General features: G+C 43.8%; 2 protein-coding genes across 6 annotated transcripts in view; one reads left to right on the top strand and one right to left on the bottom strand.

Moving 5' to 3' along the window:
* FRMD4B (FERM domain containing 4B) overlaps positions 1–21,335 on the top strand; it is a 393,137-nt gene that overhangs the window by 118,946 nt on the left and 252,856 nt on the right. Inside the window, exon 1 of one of the 3 annotated variants that reach the window (XM_053298158.1) lies at positions 16,842–16,862. The exons of the other annotated variants lie outside the window; for them this stretch is intronic. The gene's annotated coding sequence lies outside the window, so the exon portion shown is untranslated. Of the gene's footprint in view, positions 1–16,841; positions 16,863–21,335 lie in introns of those variants that run through there. 3 annotated transcript variants of the gene reach the window in all.
* LOC128345754 (uncharacterized) lies at positions 447–16,994 on the bottom strand. 3 transcript variants are annotated; one of them, XM_053298165.1, is made up of 4 exons: positions 15,922–16,994; positions 14,680–15,141; positions 12,895–12,984; positions 447–3,544 (listed from the first exon to the last, which is right to left on the bottom strand). In XM_053298165.1, the coding sequence occupies exons 1-2, from the start codon at positions 16,421–16,423 to the stop codon at positions 14,762–14,764; spliced, it is 882 nt and encodes a 293-aa protein (XP_053154140.1). In that variant the 5' UTR covers positions 16,424–16,994; the 3' UTR covers positions 447–3,544; positions 12,895–12,984; positions 14,680–14,761. The 3 variants fall into 3 exon arrangements, with proteins under 3 accessions (XP_053154140.1, XP_053154141.1, XP_053154143.1); XM_053298166.1 differs by lacking the exon at positions 447–3,544 and adding an exon at positions 9,609–12,616; XM_053298168.1 differs by lacking the exon at positions 447–3,544 and adding an exon at positions 9,609–12,080.

The raw sequence follows: 21,335 nt of genomic DNA, 5'->3' as shown, positions 1-21,335 counted from the left end.
CCCTTCCACCCCGGTCCCCAGTCATGTGTCTGTTTGGGCTTCCTGCAGCCAGAGCAGACACAAGGCTGGGCAGCTAGAGTGCCCTGCTGTGGGGATATCCCCCAATGCACCTCACTCATCGTGCAGTGCATTGTAGGATTTCTGGAGGCTGGGCTGCGTGTCCCTAGCCTCCAGAATGCTGCACCACAATGGCGATCATGTGTGCAACTGAGAGGCATGGCAAGAAGATCACTGTGGTTGTGAGGAGGAAGGTAGCTATAATCCTGCCTTCTAGGGATTTGTCTGAATTATTTCAGTGTTGTGAGCAGGCTGCAACGCCCTCCCTACAAGGGAGAGAGGGAGCACACAGCCCCTCCCAACTTAGCCAGGCTACCCCTGGTTCGGCTCTGAGGTCATGGAGCAATCGGGAGTGAGGAGGAGAAGAGATGTCACGCACAACTGCAGTTTTATAAGTTTTATTAAGGCAAATGGTTACATCTAAGCAATTAAGCACGCAAGCAAAAGCAATCAATTGGTTTTCTTCCTTAGTGTAGTGTTTACAGTAACAGTTAAAATCATTTTCCCTCTCACTAGTAACGAACCCTTTGTGTATGTATGTTATCTTGCAGCTGTTCTTTAGCTAAGACACAATATTTACTGTTCCAATTTTAAGCAGAGAGAAGGAGAAAACAGGACAAAAATTCAGGCATGAGACAAAGGAGGGGGAGGGGGAATGAGTGAAGAGGAAAGGGCAGAAAAGGGAGGAAGTGCCCATTCTGGCCTCAGGCCAACAGTCCAGAGTGAATGAGCTGAGAACAGAGGAAGTGGAGGAGGGATGGAGGAAACCAGGCTGAAGTGAGTATGCTGACTCACTGACAGCTGACAGGCACAAGCTAAGAAAGGTCTGGGAAGCAGAAGGGGGAAAGAAATAGATCCATGGGACGAGGGGTGGGGAGTTGGACAGTGATGTTAATTAGAAGATACTGGACTGAAGGCACATCTGCAAGTATAATTACCAGCTCCAGTAGACCTGTGTTGGCTCAGGAATGGAGATTTTGAGTGCTCAGAGAGACATCCACCTGTCCAAGTGTCTTGGCAAAGTAATCGAGTATGCAAGAATGGAGGTCCCTCCAATCTTAGAGACCAGAGCAGTTCCAGAAATCTGCTAGGCACGAGTTGCCTTCACAGGATAGGGTTACATGCTACTCCTCCCACGGAGTAAGAAGATGCCTTCCCTCCCCCTGTGTGTGTGTGTCCCCTCTTTATACCTTCTTCCCAGCCTGTTATTCATGTTTCACATCAGAAACAGTCATATCATGTCCTTCTGTGTCCCCAGTCTGATCTCAGCAACTCCAGTTCCCCCCTCCTGGACTCTCTTACCATATTTGGTGAAGGAGTCTACCGTTCTTGGGGTTCATATCCAGCACTTGTTTACTGATTCAGATGGAGCTGTTTCCCTTTTGATGTTCTCAAAACAATCCTGTTTCTGTACAGATCGACAGATTTGTGGTCATCTCAAAGCAAGCTGGTGCCCTTCTGTTCCAAGAAATGTGTTAAGAGATAGCATGCAAAGAGCTTCAGCAGCTACCTGTGTGAATATAATGTACCCCTAAAATATGTAGGTATGGATATCTATTTGTTGCTTCCTAAGACCTCCTAAATATGATTACTCTGAGCAAGTTTCAAGCTGGGTTCCATGATTACCCTTGCCATACCGTAATGCATAAACAAGCTTCAGAGCAGGGAGGGGCAAGTTTTCCCCTCTTGTAGGGCCTTGACTATAGAATAAACAATTCCATCAGCTACTTTGGCTTGGCAGAGCCAAAGTTCACACTCCAGTTTCTTGCAAAACAGCAATCCCAGATACAGGCCTAAGCTTAGCCCTTTGGGCTCTCAATGCTGGTCCCTATCTAACCAGTGTGTTCACCACATTGGCACCTCATTAGAGGCACCGAAATGATTCAGGGGTGAGTGGTAGCTTTAAAGGGAGACATGCAGTTCTTACCTGCAACGCCGCTGTCAGTCCTAAAAAGCCATGCGGCTGTGGTGCTGCTCCCATGCAGGTCGAAGCGCACAGGCGCAATGGCTTTTTAGAACCAACAGTACTGCGCAGGGGCAGCGGAGGGGCAGGTAAGACCTGCTTGCCTCCTTTTAAAGCTACTGCTCTCTGCCTCCTGACCCCTGCAGCTGCACAAAATGCTTCATGCACATCCCTACTGTGTTCTTCCCCACCCCTTCCTAGCCACCAGGGATTTTGGTCATGTGAATGACCTTAGTAGCTCCTAGGTACCAGATTCCTTATGAATATTATCCTGATAGCTCTGTATGGCTTTAATGGGTTAGGGTTAGGGATGAATGCTTAATCCTATGCTAGGGTGGTATAGTGCTGAATTTTGAAATGCAGACATCTTTGGGAGGATTTATTTCCTTGTTAGTGCCTGCCTGTAGACAGGGGCATAGAAATGTAAGAATCTAGGAAAAATTCAAGTATGTATAGATAGACTATTTTCCTTTTTCAAAATTTCCCTCCCTGAGTGCATGCATGGAAGGAGGAGCAAAACCATGCCTGTGGGTCCCACCCCTTTGTCATTGCCTCCAACATCCAAGCAGAGATGAAAAGGAGGCCTATATGTGTGCTGCTGCATGTGTGTTGGTGCTCCCTGTGATCAGGGTTCCTGCATACACCTGTTCATGTATAGGCTGTGTAATAGCAGTTCCTGCTCAGATGGAGCACCTGTGCAGGTATGCAATATCTCCTTCTGAGACATTGTGCTGATCACAGGCATTGTCCTATTTACAGATTGTTGACCAGTGTTTCTGCTAACAGGGATTCCCAGGTGTTGTTGACTACAACTCCCAGAAACCACAGCTACTGCAGCTGGGGATGCTGGACGTCATAGTCAACAACATCTGGGTATCCCTGCTAGAGGGAACAGTGATGTTGACTCTGCACAGGCAGAAGACATCTTTAAAAGACTTAAGTTAAAGGGATTTGGTGGATTTCTGACTAAATACAGTCTAAGGGAATTTGCTAGCTGGCTTAACAAATTGCCACCACCCACTATACTTCATTGCCAACTGTCAATACATGCAACTCTCAATGGGCTTGAATACAGAAGGGGGCAAGAGGAGAGCTGTTCTATATGGAAAAGAAGGACTGTGTGCCTCAGTGTTTGGCTCCAAATTGTCTTGCTGGCACATGTAGTTTCTGACCAGTACCCTATGTACTTCTCTCAAGTGCAAGGTGTGAGTATTAATATTTCCTTCCTGCTCATAGGGGTGCCTCACAACAAGTGTGGTTCTTGTATGAAGTTCTTGTGCGATCGTGGTACATCCTTTCAGCTGGATGGGAATTCTGTTGGTGAACTAGTGCAAACAGCGAGAAGTGTTGAAATGTCAGACTGCCTTCCTATGGCCCTCTAAATGGCCAACTAGGAGCACTTGTACTTCGGTGCCAGACATCCGCTTCCTGCTCCAAATGGCTTCCTCTGATGGTCTCTGCTCACCTTATGTTCTCTAAGGAGAACATTTCTTCTTTAATTTCTTGGCACAAGAAAAATCAGTCCTGAAGGAAAACAATAGTCCAGATAGTCACTAAGAAGAACAGCAGTATCCTCATAAAGCACTGATGAAACTGCAGCCTATATAGGAGTTCAGGCTGTACAGCTGATTAGGAGGCACGGAGTCCAAAAATGTGCCTTATATAAATCCTATTATAAATCCTATTATATTCCTATTATATCTATTATACTACTACTACCAGTATAGTACTTATCCTATTATACTAGTACTACTGATATTTATATACCGCTCTTCAAACAAAATTCTTAAAGTGGTTTACATAGAAAAATAAAAAATACATAAATAAGATGGCTCCCTGGCCCTAAAGGGCTAATAATAATAATAATAATAATAATAATAATGGTCCTTGGGAAGGACTCGATGTCTGGATGAAACAAACCAGTCAATAACACCTGTCTGACTGTGTAAAATAATAATATAATAATAATAAACACCATAAGGCAGACACCAGCAACAGCCACGGGAGGGATGCTGTGCTGGGGCTGGATATGGCCAGTTGCTCTCCCCCAGCTAAATCTTAGAGAATCACCACTTTAAAAGGAGCCTCTTTGCTCAATTAGCAGGGGTATATAATCTCAAATGTGTGTAATAAGAAGCAAGGTGGCCCACATACACATAACATGTTGGTTGTTGTTGTTGTTTACATTTACATTTATATCCCGCTCTTCCTTCAAGGAACCCAGAGCAGTGTACTACATACTTTAGTTTCTCTTTCGCAACAACCCTGTGAAGTAGGTTAGGCTGAGAGAGAAGTGACTGGCCCAGTCACCCAGCTAGTTTCATGGCTGAATGGGGATTTGAACTCGGGTCTCCCCGGTCCTAGTCCAGCACTCTAACCACTATACCATGCTGGCTCTCGAGCTTTAGGAATCACCAATTCAACTCCATCTCTTCTTCCCTCTGCTTTTCCATCTCTGCCTTTGCCTGTGCCCCCCTCATAAATTGCTTTGCTGTTTCGCTCATTGGTCAAGACATGCAGTGCAAAAGAGGTCTTGACATCCTTCCACCTCTATTAATCTAATGTGGTAATAGCTCTGCTTCCTTCCGTTAGCACCATACTGTACTTATTGAACACTTAGCACCAACCATGTCCTAGGCACCGTATAATTCAGAGATAGTGTTGCAAGGTTAATATACTTTTAACTCTCCTTATCTAGCAGAAGACCAGGCAAGCACAGCTTCTCTCTCATCCATTTCATTCTTCTACCACAGCACAGCTGGAATCAAGCTCACCAGAGCAAGTGGGGAAGGGAGCAGATGTTATGACCACGATCTCCTAGCACTTCAGGGTATTGAGAAGTATATACACTTCTCCTGGTTGCAACCTGAAAACCCTAATCATAGCAGTGCCCCCCCTGTGTGTGTGTGTGTGTGTGTGTGTGTGTGTGTTTCTCAGTCTGTATTTACAGAATCACTTGTTCTTTTTCACATTCTAACCTTCTCTGTGAACAGGCCTTTGAACTTTGCAGAGTCTTCCCCATGACTTGCTCCACTTCTAGTGACACATTTCTAATAATCACAGAACACATCTTTTCTTACCCCGTGGTGTGGTTTCCTTCTGAAAATGACTGTGTAAACTCCCCCGAGAGTGAATATGCATGTGTGAAGCAACAATCACCAATTACCTCCACAGGCGGGGTTTTCAAATCACAGACAATATTTTTTCAATAGAGGCAGTTCAAAAATTTGTCTGTGGGTCATCAAGTGATGTGTGTGCAGGTGATGTGGTGCATGTGTGAATCATCAGATGGACAGGTTAGAGCCATTTGTCAGAAACCTCCCCTATCTGGAGTTGCGTCTGAAGACCGGGGGTGGAGAGAGAATGGGAAGCCTGCATGACCCAGACCTTAGATGCCCCCCCCGCATACCTCCAGAACCCCCTCCATGGCCCAAGGATACTGCTCTGTCCCCATCCTCTGAGGAGTCTCCTAAAGATCTGACGAGATGGAGTTCCCCCCACTGCTGCCAGAGTCAGAGCCTGCGAAATTGAGAATGAACTCTTAAAGCCACAGAAGCATCTCTGTGATGTCAGACTCTTGCTGGAGCAACATCTTTTCTGCTGTGTTGTGACTATGTGAGGTATCTGAGCCATAGGCAGCAGTCACTAGGAGCAAGTCCAGAGTTGGGACTGGGAGAGCCAGGAGCACATCAGAGGTCAAGCCAGGCAGTAGGTCAGGAGCCAGAGGAACATGCCAGGACTCAAGCCAGGTAGACAAGAGCCAGAGGGCAGAACAGGAGCCCGAAATTAGGAACAAGATTAAGAACAAGCTCTATTAACAATTAGGAACCAGAGCGTTGATCAGGTAATCAGCAGTCAAGAACAAGCCACAGGGCGTACCAAGCAGACAAGAGAAGCAACAAGAGAAGCACACCAGAACAAAGGAACTTTGATACTGAGGCAAAGCCTTCTTCAGATAAGAAGCCTTGTACTCTTCCTGTCTACAGGAAAGTCAAGCCTCACAGGGTGGGGCCAATATAGGGTCTTGAAACTCAGCAGCTGCTGTAGTGCAGTGAATCACCACTAGGAAGCAGTGTGGATCAAAGTTCAGCTACAGGGACAGTCTAGCTCAACCTCTCCTGCTCAGAGCTATCTGAGGTGCTGACCTCCTTGCTCTCCCTTGGACCTGTCCAAGTCCTGGATCCCTCCCAAAATTCCTGCCTTTACCACATCCTTCACCTTGGCTGAATCCCTAGCTTAGTTAATGACCCTGCTGGGCCACAATACCAGTCTTATATGGGTTAGAATGACTAGCACCAGGGAAAATCAGAGTCAAATCCCCTCTCAGAGCCAAGTAGTTCACGGGGTTATTTTGGACCAGAGAACTACCTCACAGGATTGTAGTGGGGAAAATATGGGGGAGGAACCTTGTACACCATCCTGAGATCCTTGGAGGAACGGCAAAATACAAATAATGATAATGGGCAAGAGAAAGAAATAGGAAATGTGGGTCTTGATAAAAAGAGAATTAAATATGTCATCCTGTTGCTCTTTTAAAAATATACATTGGGGGGAGAAGAATGAAAGCAAGTGTTAAATCACTCTGATACAAGTGGGAATAAATGTTGATCAAACTAAGCTTTTGGAATCCTCACACTTCATGGAGAACCCAGAGTTCGATCTCTTGTTATGTGACCCTTGACATTTCCCTTCCTTAGTCTATGCTGGTGGGCTGGTTTGAATTTGCTTCCCTCCCTTCTGTTTGGTGTGGCTCTGTTTCCTCCCTTTCACTGTCCGTTCTAGGCTGACTCAGCTAAGCTAGGACAATTAATATGGGCAGTGCTGACTTCCACCTCTAGAGTTTCCCTTTCTAACATCCTTTCTTACTGTTTGCTTTATTTTTCCTGACATTTCCAAATGTCACCATTCCCACTGGATAAGGCTGCTGCCTCTCAGTACTGATTTTTCCCTCCACTTAAAAAAGGGTGGTTTTTTTGAGCTAGTTTCCTTGCCATAACAAACACACACTATTCTAAAATACCTGTATCTCTTCTGAATTTCACTTGCTTTTAGTAGCGTGGAAAGGATAATTGATCTAGTGATGGATCTAGTGATCCCTCTCCCTTTCCTTGGGTTTTTTTTTTTTTTAAAGGAGGTGGTGCTTTTCTGCTTTCCCTGTTAATTTTCAAAGGGCAAGAATTGAACTCTTTATGCAGTGCAACACTGAAATACATAAAGCTGCCTGCCTGCCTATTGTGTGTTGGATATATTGACACAGTGGGAGTATCGTTTTAGGCCACCTACCATACTACATTATGAAGTGCTAGTGTGATTTAGTGGTCAGAGTCTTGGACTAGGACCAGCGAGACCTGGGTTCAGATTCTCACTTTGTCATGAAATTCATTAAGTGGCCTTGGGGTAGCAATAGCAATAGCAATAGCACTTACATTTATATACCGCTCTATAGCTAGAGCTCTCTAAGCGGTTTACAATGATTTTAGCATATTGCCCCCAACATTCTGGGTACTCATTTTACCGACCTTGGAAGGATGGAAGGCTGAGTCAACCTTGAGCCCCTGGTCAGGATCGAACTTGCAACCTTCTGGTTACAGGGCGGCAGTTTTACCACTGCGCCACCAGGGGTAGTCATTACCAGGCTAACCTACCTCACAGGGTGGTTTTGAGAATAAAAGGGGGGGCGGGGGGTGGAGAGCCATGTATTCTACCCTGAGGCCCCTGGATGAAGTGGAATAAAAATGCAATAAACAAATAATTGTAAAGAGGTAAAAGACAGATCCAATTAAAGCACAGAACAGTCATGCCAATTTGCTTCCAAAGACTGAGCTGCTACAATGTCATGTGAGGAGTTAACCTGATCTTGTTGATGGGAAGGGATGAGGAAATAGGATAATAAATAGAATATTTGGATGCAATACATATGCAAGAGCCCCTGCAAGAGCCCCTGGTGGCGCAGTGGTAAAACTGCCGCCCTGTAACCAGAAGGTTACAAGTTCGATCCTGACCAGGGGCTCAGGGTTGACTCAGCCTTCCATCCTTCTGAGGTCGGTAAAATGAGTACCCAGAATGTTGGGGGCAATATGCTAAATCATTGTAAACCACTTAGAGAGCTCCGGCTATAGAGCAGTATATAAATGTAAGTGCTATTGCTATTGCTATATGAACGGATCAAGAACAGAAACAAAGAGACCTTTAAGTAAGAAGTCAGTGAAAGCAAGGTGAGGTTTCAGAGAAAAAATGAGAGAGAAAGATGAAAGAGAGAGGTGAGCGTGGGAGAAGGCAGGTTAACAGGAAGATGAGAGGGTATAGATGTAATGGGGTGTACTGGAATGACAGCAGAAAGAAGGAGAAATTTAAGGCATAAAGATAGTGGGCAGGAGATGGTTGGGCAAGGTTTCAAACATTGCCAGTTCTTCTGGGCACCATTTCTGTGTGGTTCTACTGGCGATACCTCAGTCTAGGTACTACTTGCTGAAATTAAACATTGCAAAATCACGTAGGTGTTTAATCTATCTGGAAAGCAAATTGTTGGAATGCTTTGAAAAATCATTTTTGGATGGAACACTCATTGTAAGCACAATTTTAAATAAGAGGGTGTGTAGCTCTTGGCACTACCAACTGGAGAAAACATGTCTTAGGCTTGGGGAAAGCTTATGCTGCTTCTATCTTTATTATCCATATAGCAAGAAAAGAAAATGGAAAACTGTATTGCCCTAAATTGTTGAGTCTAACTCTCAACCACAGTACTACTTAAAAAAAATAAATATAGTCCAGTGTCAGCAACCAGACATGAGTCAGGTGGACAGAGAGTTGAACTGAGGAACATGCATTAAATGTTTGTCCTATGTTACAGTTCCTATGGTATATATTTTGAGAGTATTTTTTCATTCTAAATTATTTTTCAGCACAGACATGGCCTTTCTTGTAAGGAACAGTTCGAGCTTGGAATGTCCTGCCTCAAAACGGGCTGTTGGAGTGTTCCCAGCCAAAATGGAACACCCTTCAAATGAACACCCTTCAAATGAACACCCTTCTCGTTCTGTTAGAACAACCGACTCAACCAGTTGTTCTGATGGACCATTCCATGCATTTGCACTCCATGGAACAGAACGCAAATGCCCAGAATGTTCCATCAGAATAACCAGTCGAGCCATTTGTTCTGACAGAACGAGGATGTTCTGTTTTGGCACTGAAGAATCCAAATGTCCTGTTTCGAGGCAGGCCATTCCGAGCTCAAAGTATTCTGCACATCCCTAGCTTCTTGTGATGAGGAATAGGCATGAATTCTCCATTGCATAACATTTTAACAATGTGAAATTTTAACAATTGTAACAGGCTGTGCATTCTCTGCACAGTAGGAAACTCCCAGACAACATTTCGCCCAGGGACCTGTTCTGTATCTTGTTTAATATTTTGGTTAATCTAGCCTTTCTCTTAAAAACCACATGTAACCCCTCATACTCAAGAAATGGGGCCTTGGGGTTCAACTCTCTCGATATAGATAGATAGATAGATAGATAGATAGATAGATAGATAGATAGATAGATAGATAGATAGATAGATAGATAATTTGCCCCTGTGGTTGCAAGAAAGAGAAATAAAAGAAAATATTTATTATGCCAAACTCAAGGATTTGTAAACATTTACATTTTCTTTGTACATTCAAATTTGCCAAACATGCACAGAGATAAACTTAAAATACCCATGTACAAATGAGGGGTTTGCCATTGCTATCTCCCATGCAGTATGAGATGATGCCTTTCAGCATCTTCCTGTATTTCTGCTGCCCGATATAGGTGTTTCCCAGCAGTGGGGATTCGAACCAGCAACCTCTTGCTCCCTACTTCCCTGCTGCGCTGTTAGGCGGCTGACTAATCCTACATACAACCAATTCCCCTTCTTTTTCTGAAATGGAAGGCCATATCCCTTTTACCTGCAATAGATAAGTAAGTTCTTTTTCTGTTAAAAAGAACAGAAGGTTTCCAAATCTCTCTTTCCTTCTCAGTCACATTCCACTGCTTCAGTAGCACAGGTTTTTAATCCTCCCTACTCCTTTAAAGGACATACTATTACTCGAGTAGTAGTTTGCAAACTTTGCCTTGGGTTTGGCTCAGTTTTATCCAAATAAAGTTTAGAGCCTTATGGCATGGGAATGTGTGTGCAGTTTCTCTCTGCATATTGAAAATAAAGGGAAAGTACCTTGACAGGCCCCCTGTAGCTATGGCCCTGGATGGACTGCTTGAGATTTAAAAGTTTGAGATTTACAAGTTGCTATAGACAGATGTCCTGAAATAGGGTATGTCTTGGAGTTCTAATACAGGACCACTGAAAGGGGTGTCTGTGTGTGTGTGACAACTATTTTTGCAAATGTTATAGGGACAGGAAAATCAACTAAAGGTGGTATGGTATGTTGCCAATGGTCAACCCCCTGTTGTACAGTACTATATTTTAAAACCAGGATAACTCAATCATTTTTTTTTTTTAAATCAGATTTGCACCAAATTTGGAGGGATGAGGATACTTGTCAGCTAAATAATGCAAGAAAAACTTGGAAAGGATTGGACAGGTGATACAGATTTTAGAACTGATAGAATGTTCAGGGCTTATAATGCTGGAATAGTGTTCTTGCTTCTTACAGCACTACTGTGCAATATAATAAGCATAAATGGCACATGAAATTCTGACAGTTGCTCCCTCAGTGCCCTATGATGGAGCCTTTTTCTATATACCCTTACATCACTGTGCACTTCTTTCCCCATTTGCCACAGATTAATGAAGCTATCAAATAATACTAATCCTCAGATTGTTTCTGGGTTTTCAGACTTCTCTAGTGATTTACTTCAAGCATGAAAACACTCCATGAAGATATAATTATCTGGCTTCTTTAGCCTTCCTTTGATATTGTATGCGTCTCAAAAATGCCAAGGGCACCTCCACTTCTCTCCAATGTACCCTGCTGGGCACAAAAGACCCCTGGCAGGGTAGACTCCTGTTGTCAAGCCCTTTGAGGTTATTTCACAGACTTATCAGAAGGATCACCAGAGAAACCTTAATCAGAAATTAGTAGCTGAGGGGAGAAATTAGAAAATTAATTGCAAACTGCCACAACTACTCATTCAAAGAGTAACCAGTAAAACCTTATCATAGGGTTTGAATTTATTTTGTTATGGTGATAACTAGGCAAAAAAGGAAACAAACATTGGCTGCCACATCCTGGAATGTAGAACAGTTCATCATGCTTAAGTTCCATTGATTTTGAGTGTACTTAATGATACTTGATTGTGCTCAATGATAATGATAACATCTGCTCATGAGTCTGTTCTTGTAACTCTCCTAGTAGAGTTCCACAGCATTTTATAGATTCACCAAAACAATAGGGAGAAATCAGGGTTGCCTTTTTCATTTTTTGGAGAGGGGAAACTAGTTTAGGAAAGGATTCAGTTAAATAATATCCTGTTTTTGCCACATTTTCATTCATTTTAAAAAGAGGGGGGAATCAGAAAATTTACAATAATTTAATGCTATCTAAAGGAAAAAGAGAGGGAGAGACCCATCCTGAATATGCATGGTACTATTGCCTTTGCTATTTTAAACATTCAACTTTTGAAGCTGAACATTTTAATGAATTTGTAATGTACATCTAGAGGCTGGTAGTTCCAAAATAATCTTTAGTTGAGCTGCCCACTCCCATGAAACTGGTGTTTTTGTGTGGTTTGCTCTCCTTCTCCGTTTTTGTATGAGATTATGTCTTGCATAGTGTAAAAGAAGTACACCTGTTCTCATCTGACAAATGACAGAGGACATGTTTCAGCACAGAGCTCTTATGGTTAATTTCTGGTTAATAAATGGTTAATGGTTAATAAAACCCACAATAGCCTACAGTGTATTTTAATTCCCTGCAGAAAGCAGTAAAATACAAAAATATACACAGACATTTAGTCACTGGGTTGTAAATTACACTGGGTGGTATTCAAAATGCTGCTGGTGGTGCTCTAATCATGGAGAGGGGCTTTCCAGCTTCTAGCAGGCCTTGTTTCTCCTTAAAAACAAAACAAAACATGCCCTTTGGGGCAATCCATTAAGCTCAAGAGACGGTCTCTGGCAGAAGTAAGCATCACTTTCTTCCTCGTGGGTTTTCAGTCTTGACCAGAGGTTAGCATTATACACTGAATTTTCTTTTTGATTTATACAGCAGTAAATTAATACACAAAAATCTATTCTGCTTGCTTTGGCACAAAGAGTACCTTGAACTGCTATCACTAAAGCTGCATCCTTTCCCTGAAAAGCAGGTCAGGGCAGAGCCAGCAGTCTCTGCCCTTTGCAAGGAAAAATTCCACCCACAGATAATTCCTATTGGGAACACCTGGTGCAAAGTTGTGCCAACTGGACACTAAAATGAACTGTACTAAGATGAGCACCAGTGGGGTATCTGAGGGCCTGCCTTTCCTGTTTCTGCCTGCCCAGTCGCATATTCTTTGTGCTCTTCCTGCAACACCATGCACTGAAGGCCAAACCAGATGTGATGGTAGGAGATGTGTATTTCTTTGCATGTCCTGTTCACATGTCCTGTTCACATGTAGAGCAAGGATGGGGTAAGCCCTGAGGGACATCATACCGGAGTTCAGTTTTTGAATAACAACAGTCCCTGAGGGACACCATCTGGAATTTGCCCAAGAGATAAGAGTGGAACCACTGCAAAGCACCCCCCCCGCCACAACTCCCAACCTCCTCAGACGCTCCAGAAGGATACTATGGACGATAGTATCGAATGCTGCCGAGAGGTCCAAAAGGAGCAACAGAGTCACACTTCCTCTGTCAATTCCCAATTTGAGATCATCCATCAGGCCGACCAAGCCAGTCTCCACCCCATAGCCTACCTGAAAGCCAGTCTGAAACATTTGCAGCTGTACTTGGTGTGTGAGGATTCAGGTTGGAGAGCAGTCTGTTGGTAGAAGTTTCTCCCCATGCTATACAAAGGAAATATTTAAACTTATAATCATGCCAAGATGTTTGGTGGGCAGCAGTGTTCCCTCTAACAGGGATTCCCAGATGTTGTTGACTCCAACTCCCATAATCCCCAGCCAAAGGCCACTGCAGCTGGGGATGCTGGGAGTTGTAGTGAACAGCATCTGGGAATCCCTGCTAGGGGGAACAGTGGTGGGCAGTCAAGAACTTTCCTTTTTGTTCAGACTGCACACTTTTGCAGGTGCAGCTTGCCTTTGCTTCGACTTCAAAGACAAAAAGGAAGAGTGAGCCAGTTGCATTTTGCACCATCTTTCTCTTTGCACCATCTTTCTCTCAATCTCTTCAGTCTCATCAGAACTAGGCAGCTCTGGGAACCAGTTGATAGTGCTGCAGATGATGGTACTAAATGAGAAGGTCTGACATTCCTCTTGCATCATTTATGATGGGGAACCTCTATTTTGGCTCTTGGCAACTGTTATATTTCATGAGCACGTGCCAGACCATGTTCTTTCTAAGTATTGTGTATGCAATGCTGTAAAAGGTGGATCAAACAAAGAGGGACAGGAAAGTGGGTAGAGCGCTAGTTTTATATATCCATACCCAGGTCTAGCAAGGTATGGAGGCATGAACTCACAAAGGTAGCTGTTGAATCAGCAAAAGGCTGGGACCAGCTGATAGTGTTATACATCCAGCAAGATCCCCATCCCTTCACAAATCTTCAGGCCAGCCCTGCTCTAGGGGAAGCATGTGGGTGGGCCTCCCCCTCCTCCTCGAGCAGCCAGGCGAGCACTTTGCCTTTGGAGATGGAGCTCACATCTGGTACAGCATCATCTCCCCTCCAAGGACTCAGGAGCAAAGGAGGGGGGTACATGGATAAGAGTTAGGATGATATTAGAATTGTGGTGCCTTGGGCTTTCTTTTGGATGGCTACATTCCACATAAACCTGTTGCTGGCTGACTGAAGAATCCTGGTTGATATCCACTCCAGCTGCTCAGTTCCCTATTAGCCAAGAGCTGTTGGTTTCATAAATGAAGTGAAGTTAAAACCTGCCCTCTGTTTCATGCTATTGGAGCATTAGCACTGAATTATTTCTACGTTTCTGAAAGTAGAATGGACACACAAGTTTTATCTGTTTGAACCTGAGCTCTGCGTATAAGTAAATCAACCTGCTTATCAAGAAATCTGACTTCACAATGTTTAAAGATGTATGGAGTATTATACTATGCATTTCTGTTGTTCCCAACTGGCTATAGCAACTAGTTCAATATTTGATACTAGATGCAGAGGGTTCATGTTACACATAGTGAACAATGAATTAACAACATCTAAGTTGTTGGGGTGTGCGTGAATATGTAAAGGTAAGGTAAAATTGTGCCCTCGAGTTGGTGCCAACTCCTGGCAATCACAGAGCCATGTGGTTTACTTCTGGTAGAATACTGGAGGGGTTAACCATTGCCCCCTCCCACACAGTGTGAGATGATGCCTTTCAGCACCTTCCTATATCGCTACTGCCCGATATAGATGTTTCCCATATTGTGGGAAACATACCAGCGGGGATTTGAACCAGCAACCTCTTGTTCGCTAGGCAAGTCATTTCCCTGCTGCGCCATTAGGTGGCTTGTACGCAGTATGAACGTTGTGAATATTAACAGTAACCTAATTACATGATCAGGAAAAGAAACATTGGTAGACTTACTGTGAACTGTTCTTTTTTGAGGTCTGTGGAGGAATACTCCCTAAAAAGGGAGTAGCAGCCAAGGCAACTTTTGACTTTCTGTCTACTTTCCAGTGTCTCGGCCATAAGACTCTCCTGACAGCCACCCCTGCTGCCATGGCACGGGAGGCGTGTTGCAGACAATCAAGGCTCGAGTCAACCATAAGAGCGGATGGCCTGGCCAATTTATAAAGACCTTGCTGAAGTGTAACATTTCTGGAGGCACCAATTTTATCAGTTCTTTTTCCCAAAGAATGGATGCCCTAGCAAAGATTGAACTGGTAGTCGCTGCTTTAATGACAGTGGCCGAGGCCTCGTGACCTTTTCGTAGAAGATGATCTGCCTTCTTCTCCTCCTCGGGTGACTTTAAAAACTCGCCGCCTTCCTTATTCAGCAATGCACCTGACACCAATTGTGCCACAGAAGCATCTACAACGGGAATAGCTAACAAAGACATAATGCCAGGCGGCAGAGTATATAATTCCTTAGGAATAGCCAAAGCAGGTTTAGTGGTAACAGGCACCCCCCCCCCCACATTCTGCTAACATTACATCCTTGAAGAGAGTGGGGAAAGGAATCATGGCTACTGAAGCCAAGGTTGAGGGGAAAACCTCTTGATCCAAACCTGATGTGGAAGGAACCCCTGATTCTGGAGACACATCCTTAATAACTCTTTTCACTTTGGCCAAAAAACCTTTGAACTCTGACAAGGAAAACAAATGAGAAGAGCTAGGTTTTTCTAAAGGAGGGTTTTGTTCATCAGACAATTCCCCTTCTTGCTTTTCTGGTTCAGAGGACTCTGTCTGTGTCAGAAGAAACAGCAGCAGAGCAATGAAGTGGAGGCGCAGCAGTAACAACAGAAGAGGCTGCTGCTGGCAGAGGAGCCACTAGGGGTTTTTTAGGTGCCCTAATGCCCTCATCTGAGGACGACAGTGGCACTCTCTTTCTTTTATGGAGGCTTCTTTTAGAGGGGAGGGAAAACTGAGACCACTCGCCCTGTGAAATAGCCCTTCTGAGTTGGCTAGAACCGGGAAAAGAAGAAAAGGAAGGGCACCTAGGGCGCGTAGCCAGGGCTTCAGGTGCCACCCCTCCCCCACAAAGCAGCCCCCTCACATGGGGGAGCCACGACAGCTACCTGCCCTGAAGAACCCAACTGTTCCAACAAAGGAGACACCAGGGACAAACATTGTTTTTTAACAAAGTCCTCCAACCACTGCAACTCACCGGCTGACAAAGCCTCCTTCTTAGGGCTGGTAATAGTCTCAGGTGTTTCTGAGCGCACCCCCTGTAGGAGTGCAGAAGCAGCGAGTGGCAAGACTGAAGGCAAAGCCTTCAAAACAGGCACAGGCTGAGGACAGACCAAAATGGCCACCGTGGTTTTGGCGGAAATCTCAGAGACTGCCGTTGGTGATAGCTGCGCCTGTACTGCCTGTAGCTGAAGCCTCTCACTAAGCGAAGCGCCGCCGGAGGCCAGCTTGCATTTCCTTTTCTCTTTGGCCACGCCTGGGTCCTTTAAGTGTTTGGTCTTCTTTGCCACTTTTCGGGGCAGAACAAGTTCTAGGCACGGAGCCATCTCTGAGCGTTTAGCAATTATTCCCTCAGAAAGCCCAGCAGTGCACACGGCAGCGGTTCGAGACACTGCAGAAGCGGGTGCCAACATAGCCTCTGAGAGGAGGCCCACTGAAAGGGCACTCTTCAGCATGTTGCCACAATGTGAAAGCTCCATGAGCAGAACAAGTGGGGAGATGCAAACCAAAAAGGGGAATAGAAAGACGAGGGAAAGAATCGGGGTTGGTTGGTTAGTTGGTTTTTCAACAGGGAACAATCAAAAGGACGCAACTCCCTTCCCACCTTCGCACACAGAGAAGAAAAGGGAAAAAGAGGATAACCAAGGAAAAGCACGCCTAAGGCAGCTAGAAGCTAGAAGAGACTGGGCAACTAGTGGACCGTCTTGAAGCGAGACAGGACTGGAACTGGGTTGGGTGTGGCTGGCGCAGCATAGTATATACAAGTCTGAAATCTGATTGGCCCTGTCTTGAAGCATGAGAAGGCTGACAGCCTGTCAAGTTAGGATGCCCTCCCCATTCCTCGGAAAAATCAACAATACCATTCTTTTTTCAAGGCAGAACAAGAAAGGAAGGTAGAGAGATGAGAGGTCTTAGTGGGTAAGCTGAATGTATAACCCTAACCATGGTTTCCATAACTGCAAAGACCAGGACTGCAGCATAATATCCATCTAACTGCAGAATATGATATTTGGCAGTAGTGGGTGGCTTTGTGACATGGGGTCTCTTTAGTGACAGTGACTAGATCAGCATATCCAAATTGTCCAGTCCAAATTGTGGGACACAGGCCAGTGTGCTGTCCTGACTCCTCTTGACTCAGCTCCAAGTGTTACCAAAAAGTGTTTAAAAATTTAAATGCCTTGCTTTTGGAGCCAACTTGCCCCATAATGCACTGGGAAGGATATGTCCTTCCTAGTGCAGTATGGAGTGAAAATATGCTTAGGGAAAGTCTAAATTACTTTTTACATTATTTTTTCAAAGAATTTCTAGATGTAATCACATTTTAACTGTTATTGTTCTCAACAGATTTTTAACACTCAAAAATCAGAATAATAATTCAAAATGACATCATGCCCAAGAAAAAAGAGAAGATATTTCCCAGATTCAAATTTACTAGGATTCAAATTTACCATATTGATCATTTTTCAATAAAATGAATAAGTTGAATTCATACAAATGTCAAGCTGTTCTTTTATCTCTTTTATTTACTTACTTACTTGCTGTACTTATATACTGCCTCAAATAAAATCTCTGGGCAGTTTACAAATTAATTTTTGCAAGCACATTAATTTTAAAAAAATATCTAATTTCTTGAACTTTCCTGTAAGTGTAATCTTTGCCCAGTCAACACATGTATGGGCCTCATGTAAGTGTGTATAGAGACAGTGGCAGCTTTTCCACCAAAAAGAGTTGTGTGTTGGGGAGGCAGTGTGCCCCCGTTTGTTTGTTTTTAAAATACAAGTTTCTTCAGGAGAAAAAAGGCTGGGGGAAACTGGCCTAGTTTATGAAACTCCTTGACAAAGGACACTCATGGCTACTTCACTAGTGGAGTTGAGAAGGCTAGTGAATTGCCTGCTATTACAGAGAACATTTGGGATAGCAGACAACTAGTCTGCTGAAGGGGATATAGTTCAGAAGTATTGCCTGTGCTTTGCATGGAACAGGTCTCAGGTTCAGCCCCAGACATTGCCAGCAAAAAGGGATCTCGGGTTCTAGGGCTGGGCAATAGTTGTCTACTTGGAGAGCTGCTGCTAATCAGTGTAGACAGTCCTGGCCTAGATGATCTATGGATGATCTCTGACTGGTGACTTTTCCAGAAAACAGTAAAAACCTCTCTGAAAAGAGTTTGCAAAGAAGTACATGGCGAGAGCCTCCAGAGCACCCAAACACTCTCACAAATTCTCCTTGTTGTATCCTTTGGGATCTAATGAGGAGGCCGCACAGGCAGAAGGTTCCTTGCATGATTTGCACTACTCCACCTGCTGGCCAGTTCTTGCTTTCCATGATTAACTCGCCACTTTTCAAAGTACTTTTCTGGTGATGTGAGCTGATCATGGAGAGCAAGATCTGGCCAGCAGGTGGAGCAGCAGGAATCACTCAAGGGGCCTTCTGCTTGGGTCAGGATGTTGGGTGTTGGGCTGCTCTGTAAGCTCTAGTTTTCTACTTATTGGTAAGCTCTTTTCAGAGTGCTTTTTACTGCTGTCTACAAAAGCCCTCAATATAAGGCAGCTTTGTATGCAGTTGTTCCCTGCATCCTCAATCAGCTGTTGTTCTGTTGGTGCTGTGGCTGCTTTTTGGTTCTTGATGTTTTTATAAGTTTTGTTTTCTTATTTCAAACCCTGGTTTCAGATAAATGTGGCTGTCTTTCTGATAAGTTAGAGTAGCCATCCCTCCAGATTTCAGTTTTGTCTGGGAAGCCCTTGCAACATGTTTTATGTATGCAAGATATTCTCAAATTAAAATAAAGGCCATTCATTATCTTGTGCCTTGTTATCTTTTATAACCAGTTAATTAGAGGCCTGGCTGTAGCAAGAGATTTTAGAAAATTAGTTTTGTTTGTGCCATCAGCATAAATCAGACTGAAGCCCACAGCCTGATATTTTTAAAATGAAATGGCTACGTGTAAGATTTTTTTTTAACATCCCTTCAAGGAAAAGAATACAAAAGATTCTAATTAACAGATACTCCTATGACTCTCGCTATGCCTGTCAAGATCTTTTTGACTCAATAGTTCACATGGAAATTTCTGTATCATATTTTTTGTGTGGGTCAGGAGGAACAGAGGGAACTCTCCAACACTCCCGATGAAAATAAGGACACTGCTGGGACAGAGTCCAGCAGCTCAGCAACAAGGCTGTTAGACACTGATGAGCAAAATCCAGATTCAAAGTGAAAGCAGGAACTCTAAAGCCTTGTTCACATTTTGTATTCAACAGTTGTATGATCTGTGTACACAGGTACAGTTATTCCCATGTTGCATTGAACACGAGTACAGCAGTACACTTTTTATCCGCATCCTACATTTCAGGGGGCCTGTACTCAGGTTTACATTTAACATGAATGCAGGTATTTGTGTAATTCATACAAAAACCTGTATGTGTGTACATATATCTGAACATAGGTACCACATAATGCCTGAATCCCTAAAGAATTCAGGGATTCTTTATCAAATAATGTCATCATAGGGCTAAAGAAGTGCATGCAAACAGATGGCTTCAAATGACAAAGGCAGGTGAGGCAAGCCACCACAAATAACTATGTGACAAGCAGGGCTGGCCTTAGGGGTGGGTGGGCCAGGCAGTCTCCCAGAGCACCTACCTGAAGGAGGAGCTGAGCTGAGCAGAGCTTGGTGACACACAGGTTGTGGAGTGTCTGCAGGGCTGGCTCGCTAAAGAGGCAAGGTGAGGCGATGGCTGATGCAGCGCCTGCGTCTCCTGGCAGTGAATATGGGCATGGAAGAGGGGTGGGTTGGAGCTGACCTGGCTGGCCCAACCCCTTGACACTGACGCCTGCGTCATGGGCATGACCCAGCATAAGGAGTTGGCACTGCCTCAGGCATCACCATCGCTTAAGCCAGCACTGCATGTATGGCCTGTGGGAGTTCATTTGGATCCCAGAACTGGAACAGGAGAAGACTGTTCCAGCGAATACTGAGTGGTAGCTCTGATACCTTCTCATGGGCATTGCTGGGAAAGCCTGGGAACAGTAGTAGGGCCTGTTACTCTACTAGGTTTTTCAGTCTACACAGCTGAGCAGCACTGATACTGAGGGGGAGGGGGGATGGAAGGCACTCCTTGCCCAGGGTGCTATTTATTCTAGGGCCAGCCCTGGTGACAGTCCAATTACATATAGCACACATACATGAAATGTATTAAGTAATGATGTGTTCATACCATTTAGAACATTGGTCTCATTTTAAAGCTAGTCATTTGTGGGGTTGAGACTTATAGGCTGGTCATTGTTGGGAATCCCAACCCAGTGAACGATCATAATAATAAATTGTTTTATTATTATTATTATTATTATTATTACACAGTCAGACAGGTGTTATTGACTGGTTTGTTTTATCCAGACATCGATTCCTTCCCAAAGACCTGGGATGGCTGTATTTTATTATCAGTGTTGTTACTGTTATTATTATAGATATTGTCGCAGAATATAGGCTGTTCCCAGTAAAGCTGCTTTTTGTAATTCGCTGATGGTGATTTCTGTGGCCCCTATGGTGTTGAGGTGCTCTTCAAGGTCTTTTGGAATTGCACCTAGGGTGCCAATTACCACTGGGATTATTTTGGTCTTTTTCTGCCACAGCCTTTCAATTTTGATTTGTAGATCTTTGTATTTTGTGATTTTTTCTGTTTCTTTTCTTCTATTCTGCTATCCCCTGGTATTGCGATATCGATTATTTTAACTTGTTTTTCTTTCTTCTCAACTACAGTTATATCTGGTGTATTGTGTGGCCGATGTTTGTCTATTTGTAGTCGGAAGTCCCATAATATTTTTACATCTTCATTTTCTGCCACTTTTTCAATTTTATGGTCCCACCAATTTTTGGCTACAGGTAGCTTGTATTTTTTGCAGATGTTCCAGTGTATCATCCCTGCTACCTTGTCATGCCTTTGTTTGTAGTCAGTCTGTGCGATCTTTTTACAACAGGTGATTAGGTGGTCCACGGTTTCATCTGATTCTTTACAAAGGCGGCACTTGCTGTTTGTTGTTGATTTTTCTGCTTTTGCTCTTATTGCATTTGTTCTTAGTGCCTGTTCTTGTGCAGCCATTATTAAACCCTTTGTTTCTTTATTCAGGTTGCCATTCTTAAGCCATTGGCAAGTCTTGGTGATGTCTGATTTCCCACTTATATTGTGCAAATATTGACCATGTAGGGGCTTATTTTTCCATTTTTCTGCTCGGTTCTTGACTTGTTCTTTCTTGTAGGCCTGCTTTGTTTCATTGGTGTTGAATAGTTTCTCGTTCTTGACCATTTTAAGTGCATCTTCTTCACTGTCCCTTATATATTCTTCAAGGCCTCTTTTCTCCTCCTCTACTGTTTGATGGACTTGCACCATTCCTCTTCCA

The sequence above is a fragment of the Hemicordylus capensis genome, chromosome 2, assembly GCF_027244095.1.
Source record: "Hemicordylus capensis ecotype Gifberg chromosome 2, rHemCap1.1.pri, whole genome shotgun sequence".
In the NCBI taxonomy this organism is placed as follows: domain Eukaryota; kingdom Metazoa; phylum Chordata; class Lepidosauria; order Squamata; family Cordylidae; genus Hemicordylus; species Hemicordylus capensis.
This window is presented reverse-complemented; position numbering and strand designations above follow the sequence as displayed.

Bases quoted from the DNA above. Each gene is read 5' to 3' on its own strand.
- LOC128345754 (XM_053298165.1), bottom strand. From the start codon at position 16,423: ATGGAGCTTTCACATTGTGGCAACATGCTGAAGAGTGCCCTTTCAGTG. The intron at 15,142-15,921 runs GTGAGTTGCAGT...TGTCTTTGTTAG, and splicing joins GAAGGAGGCTTTGTCAGCCG to CTATTCCCGTTGTAGATGCT.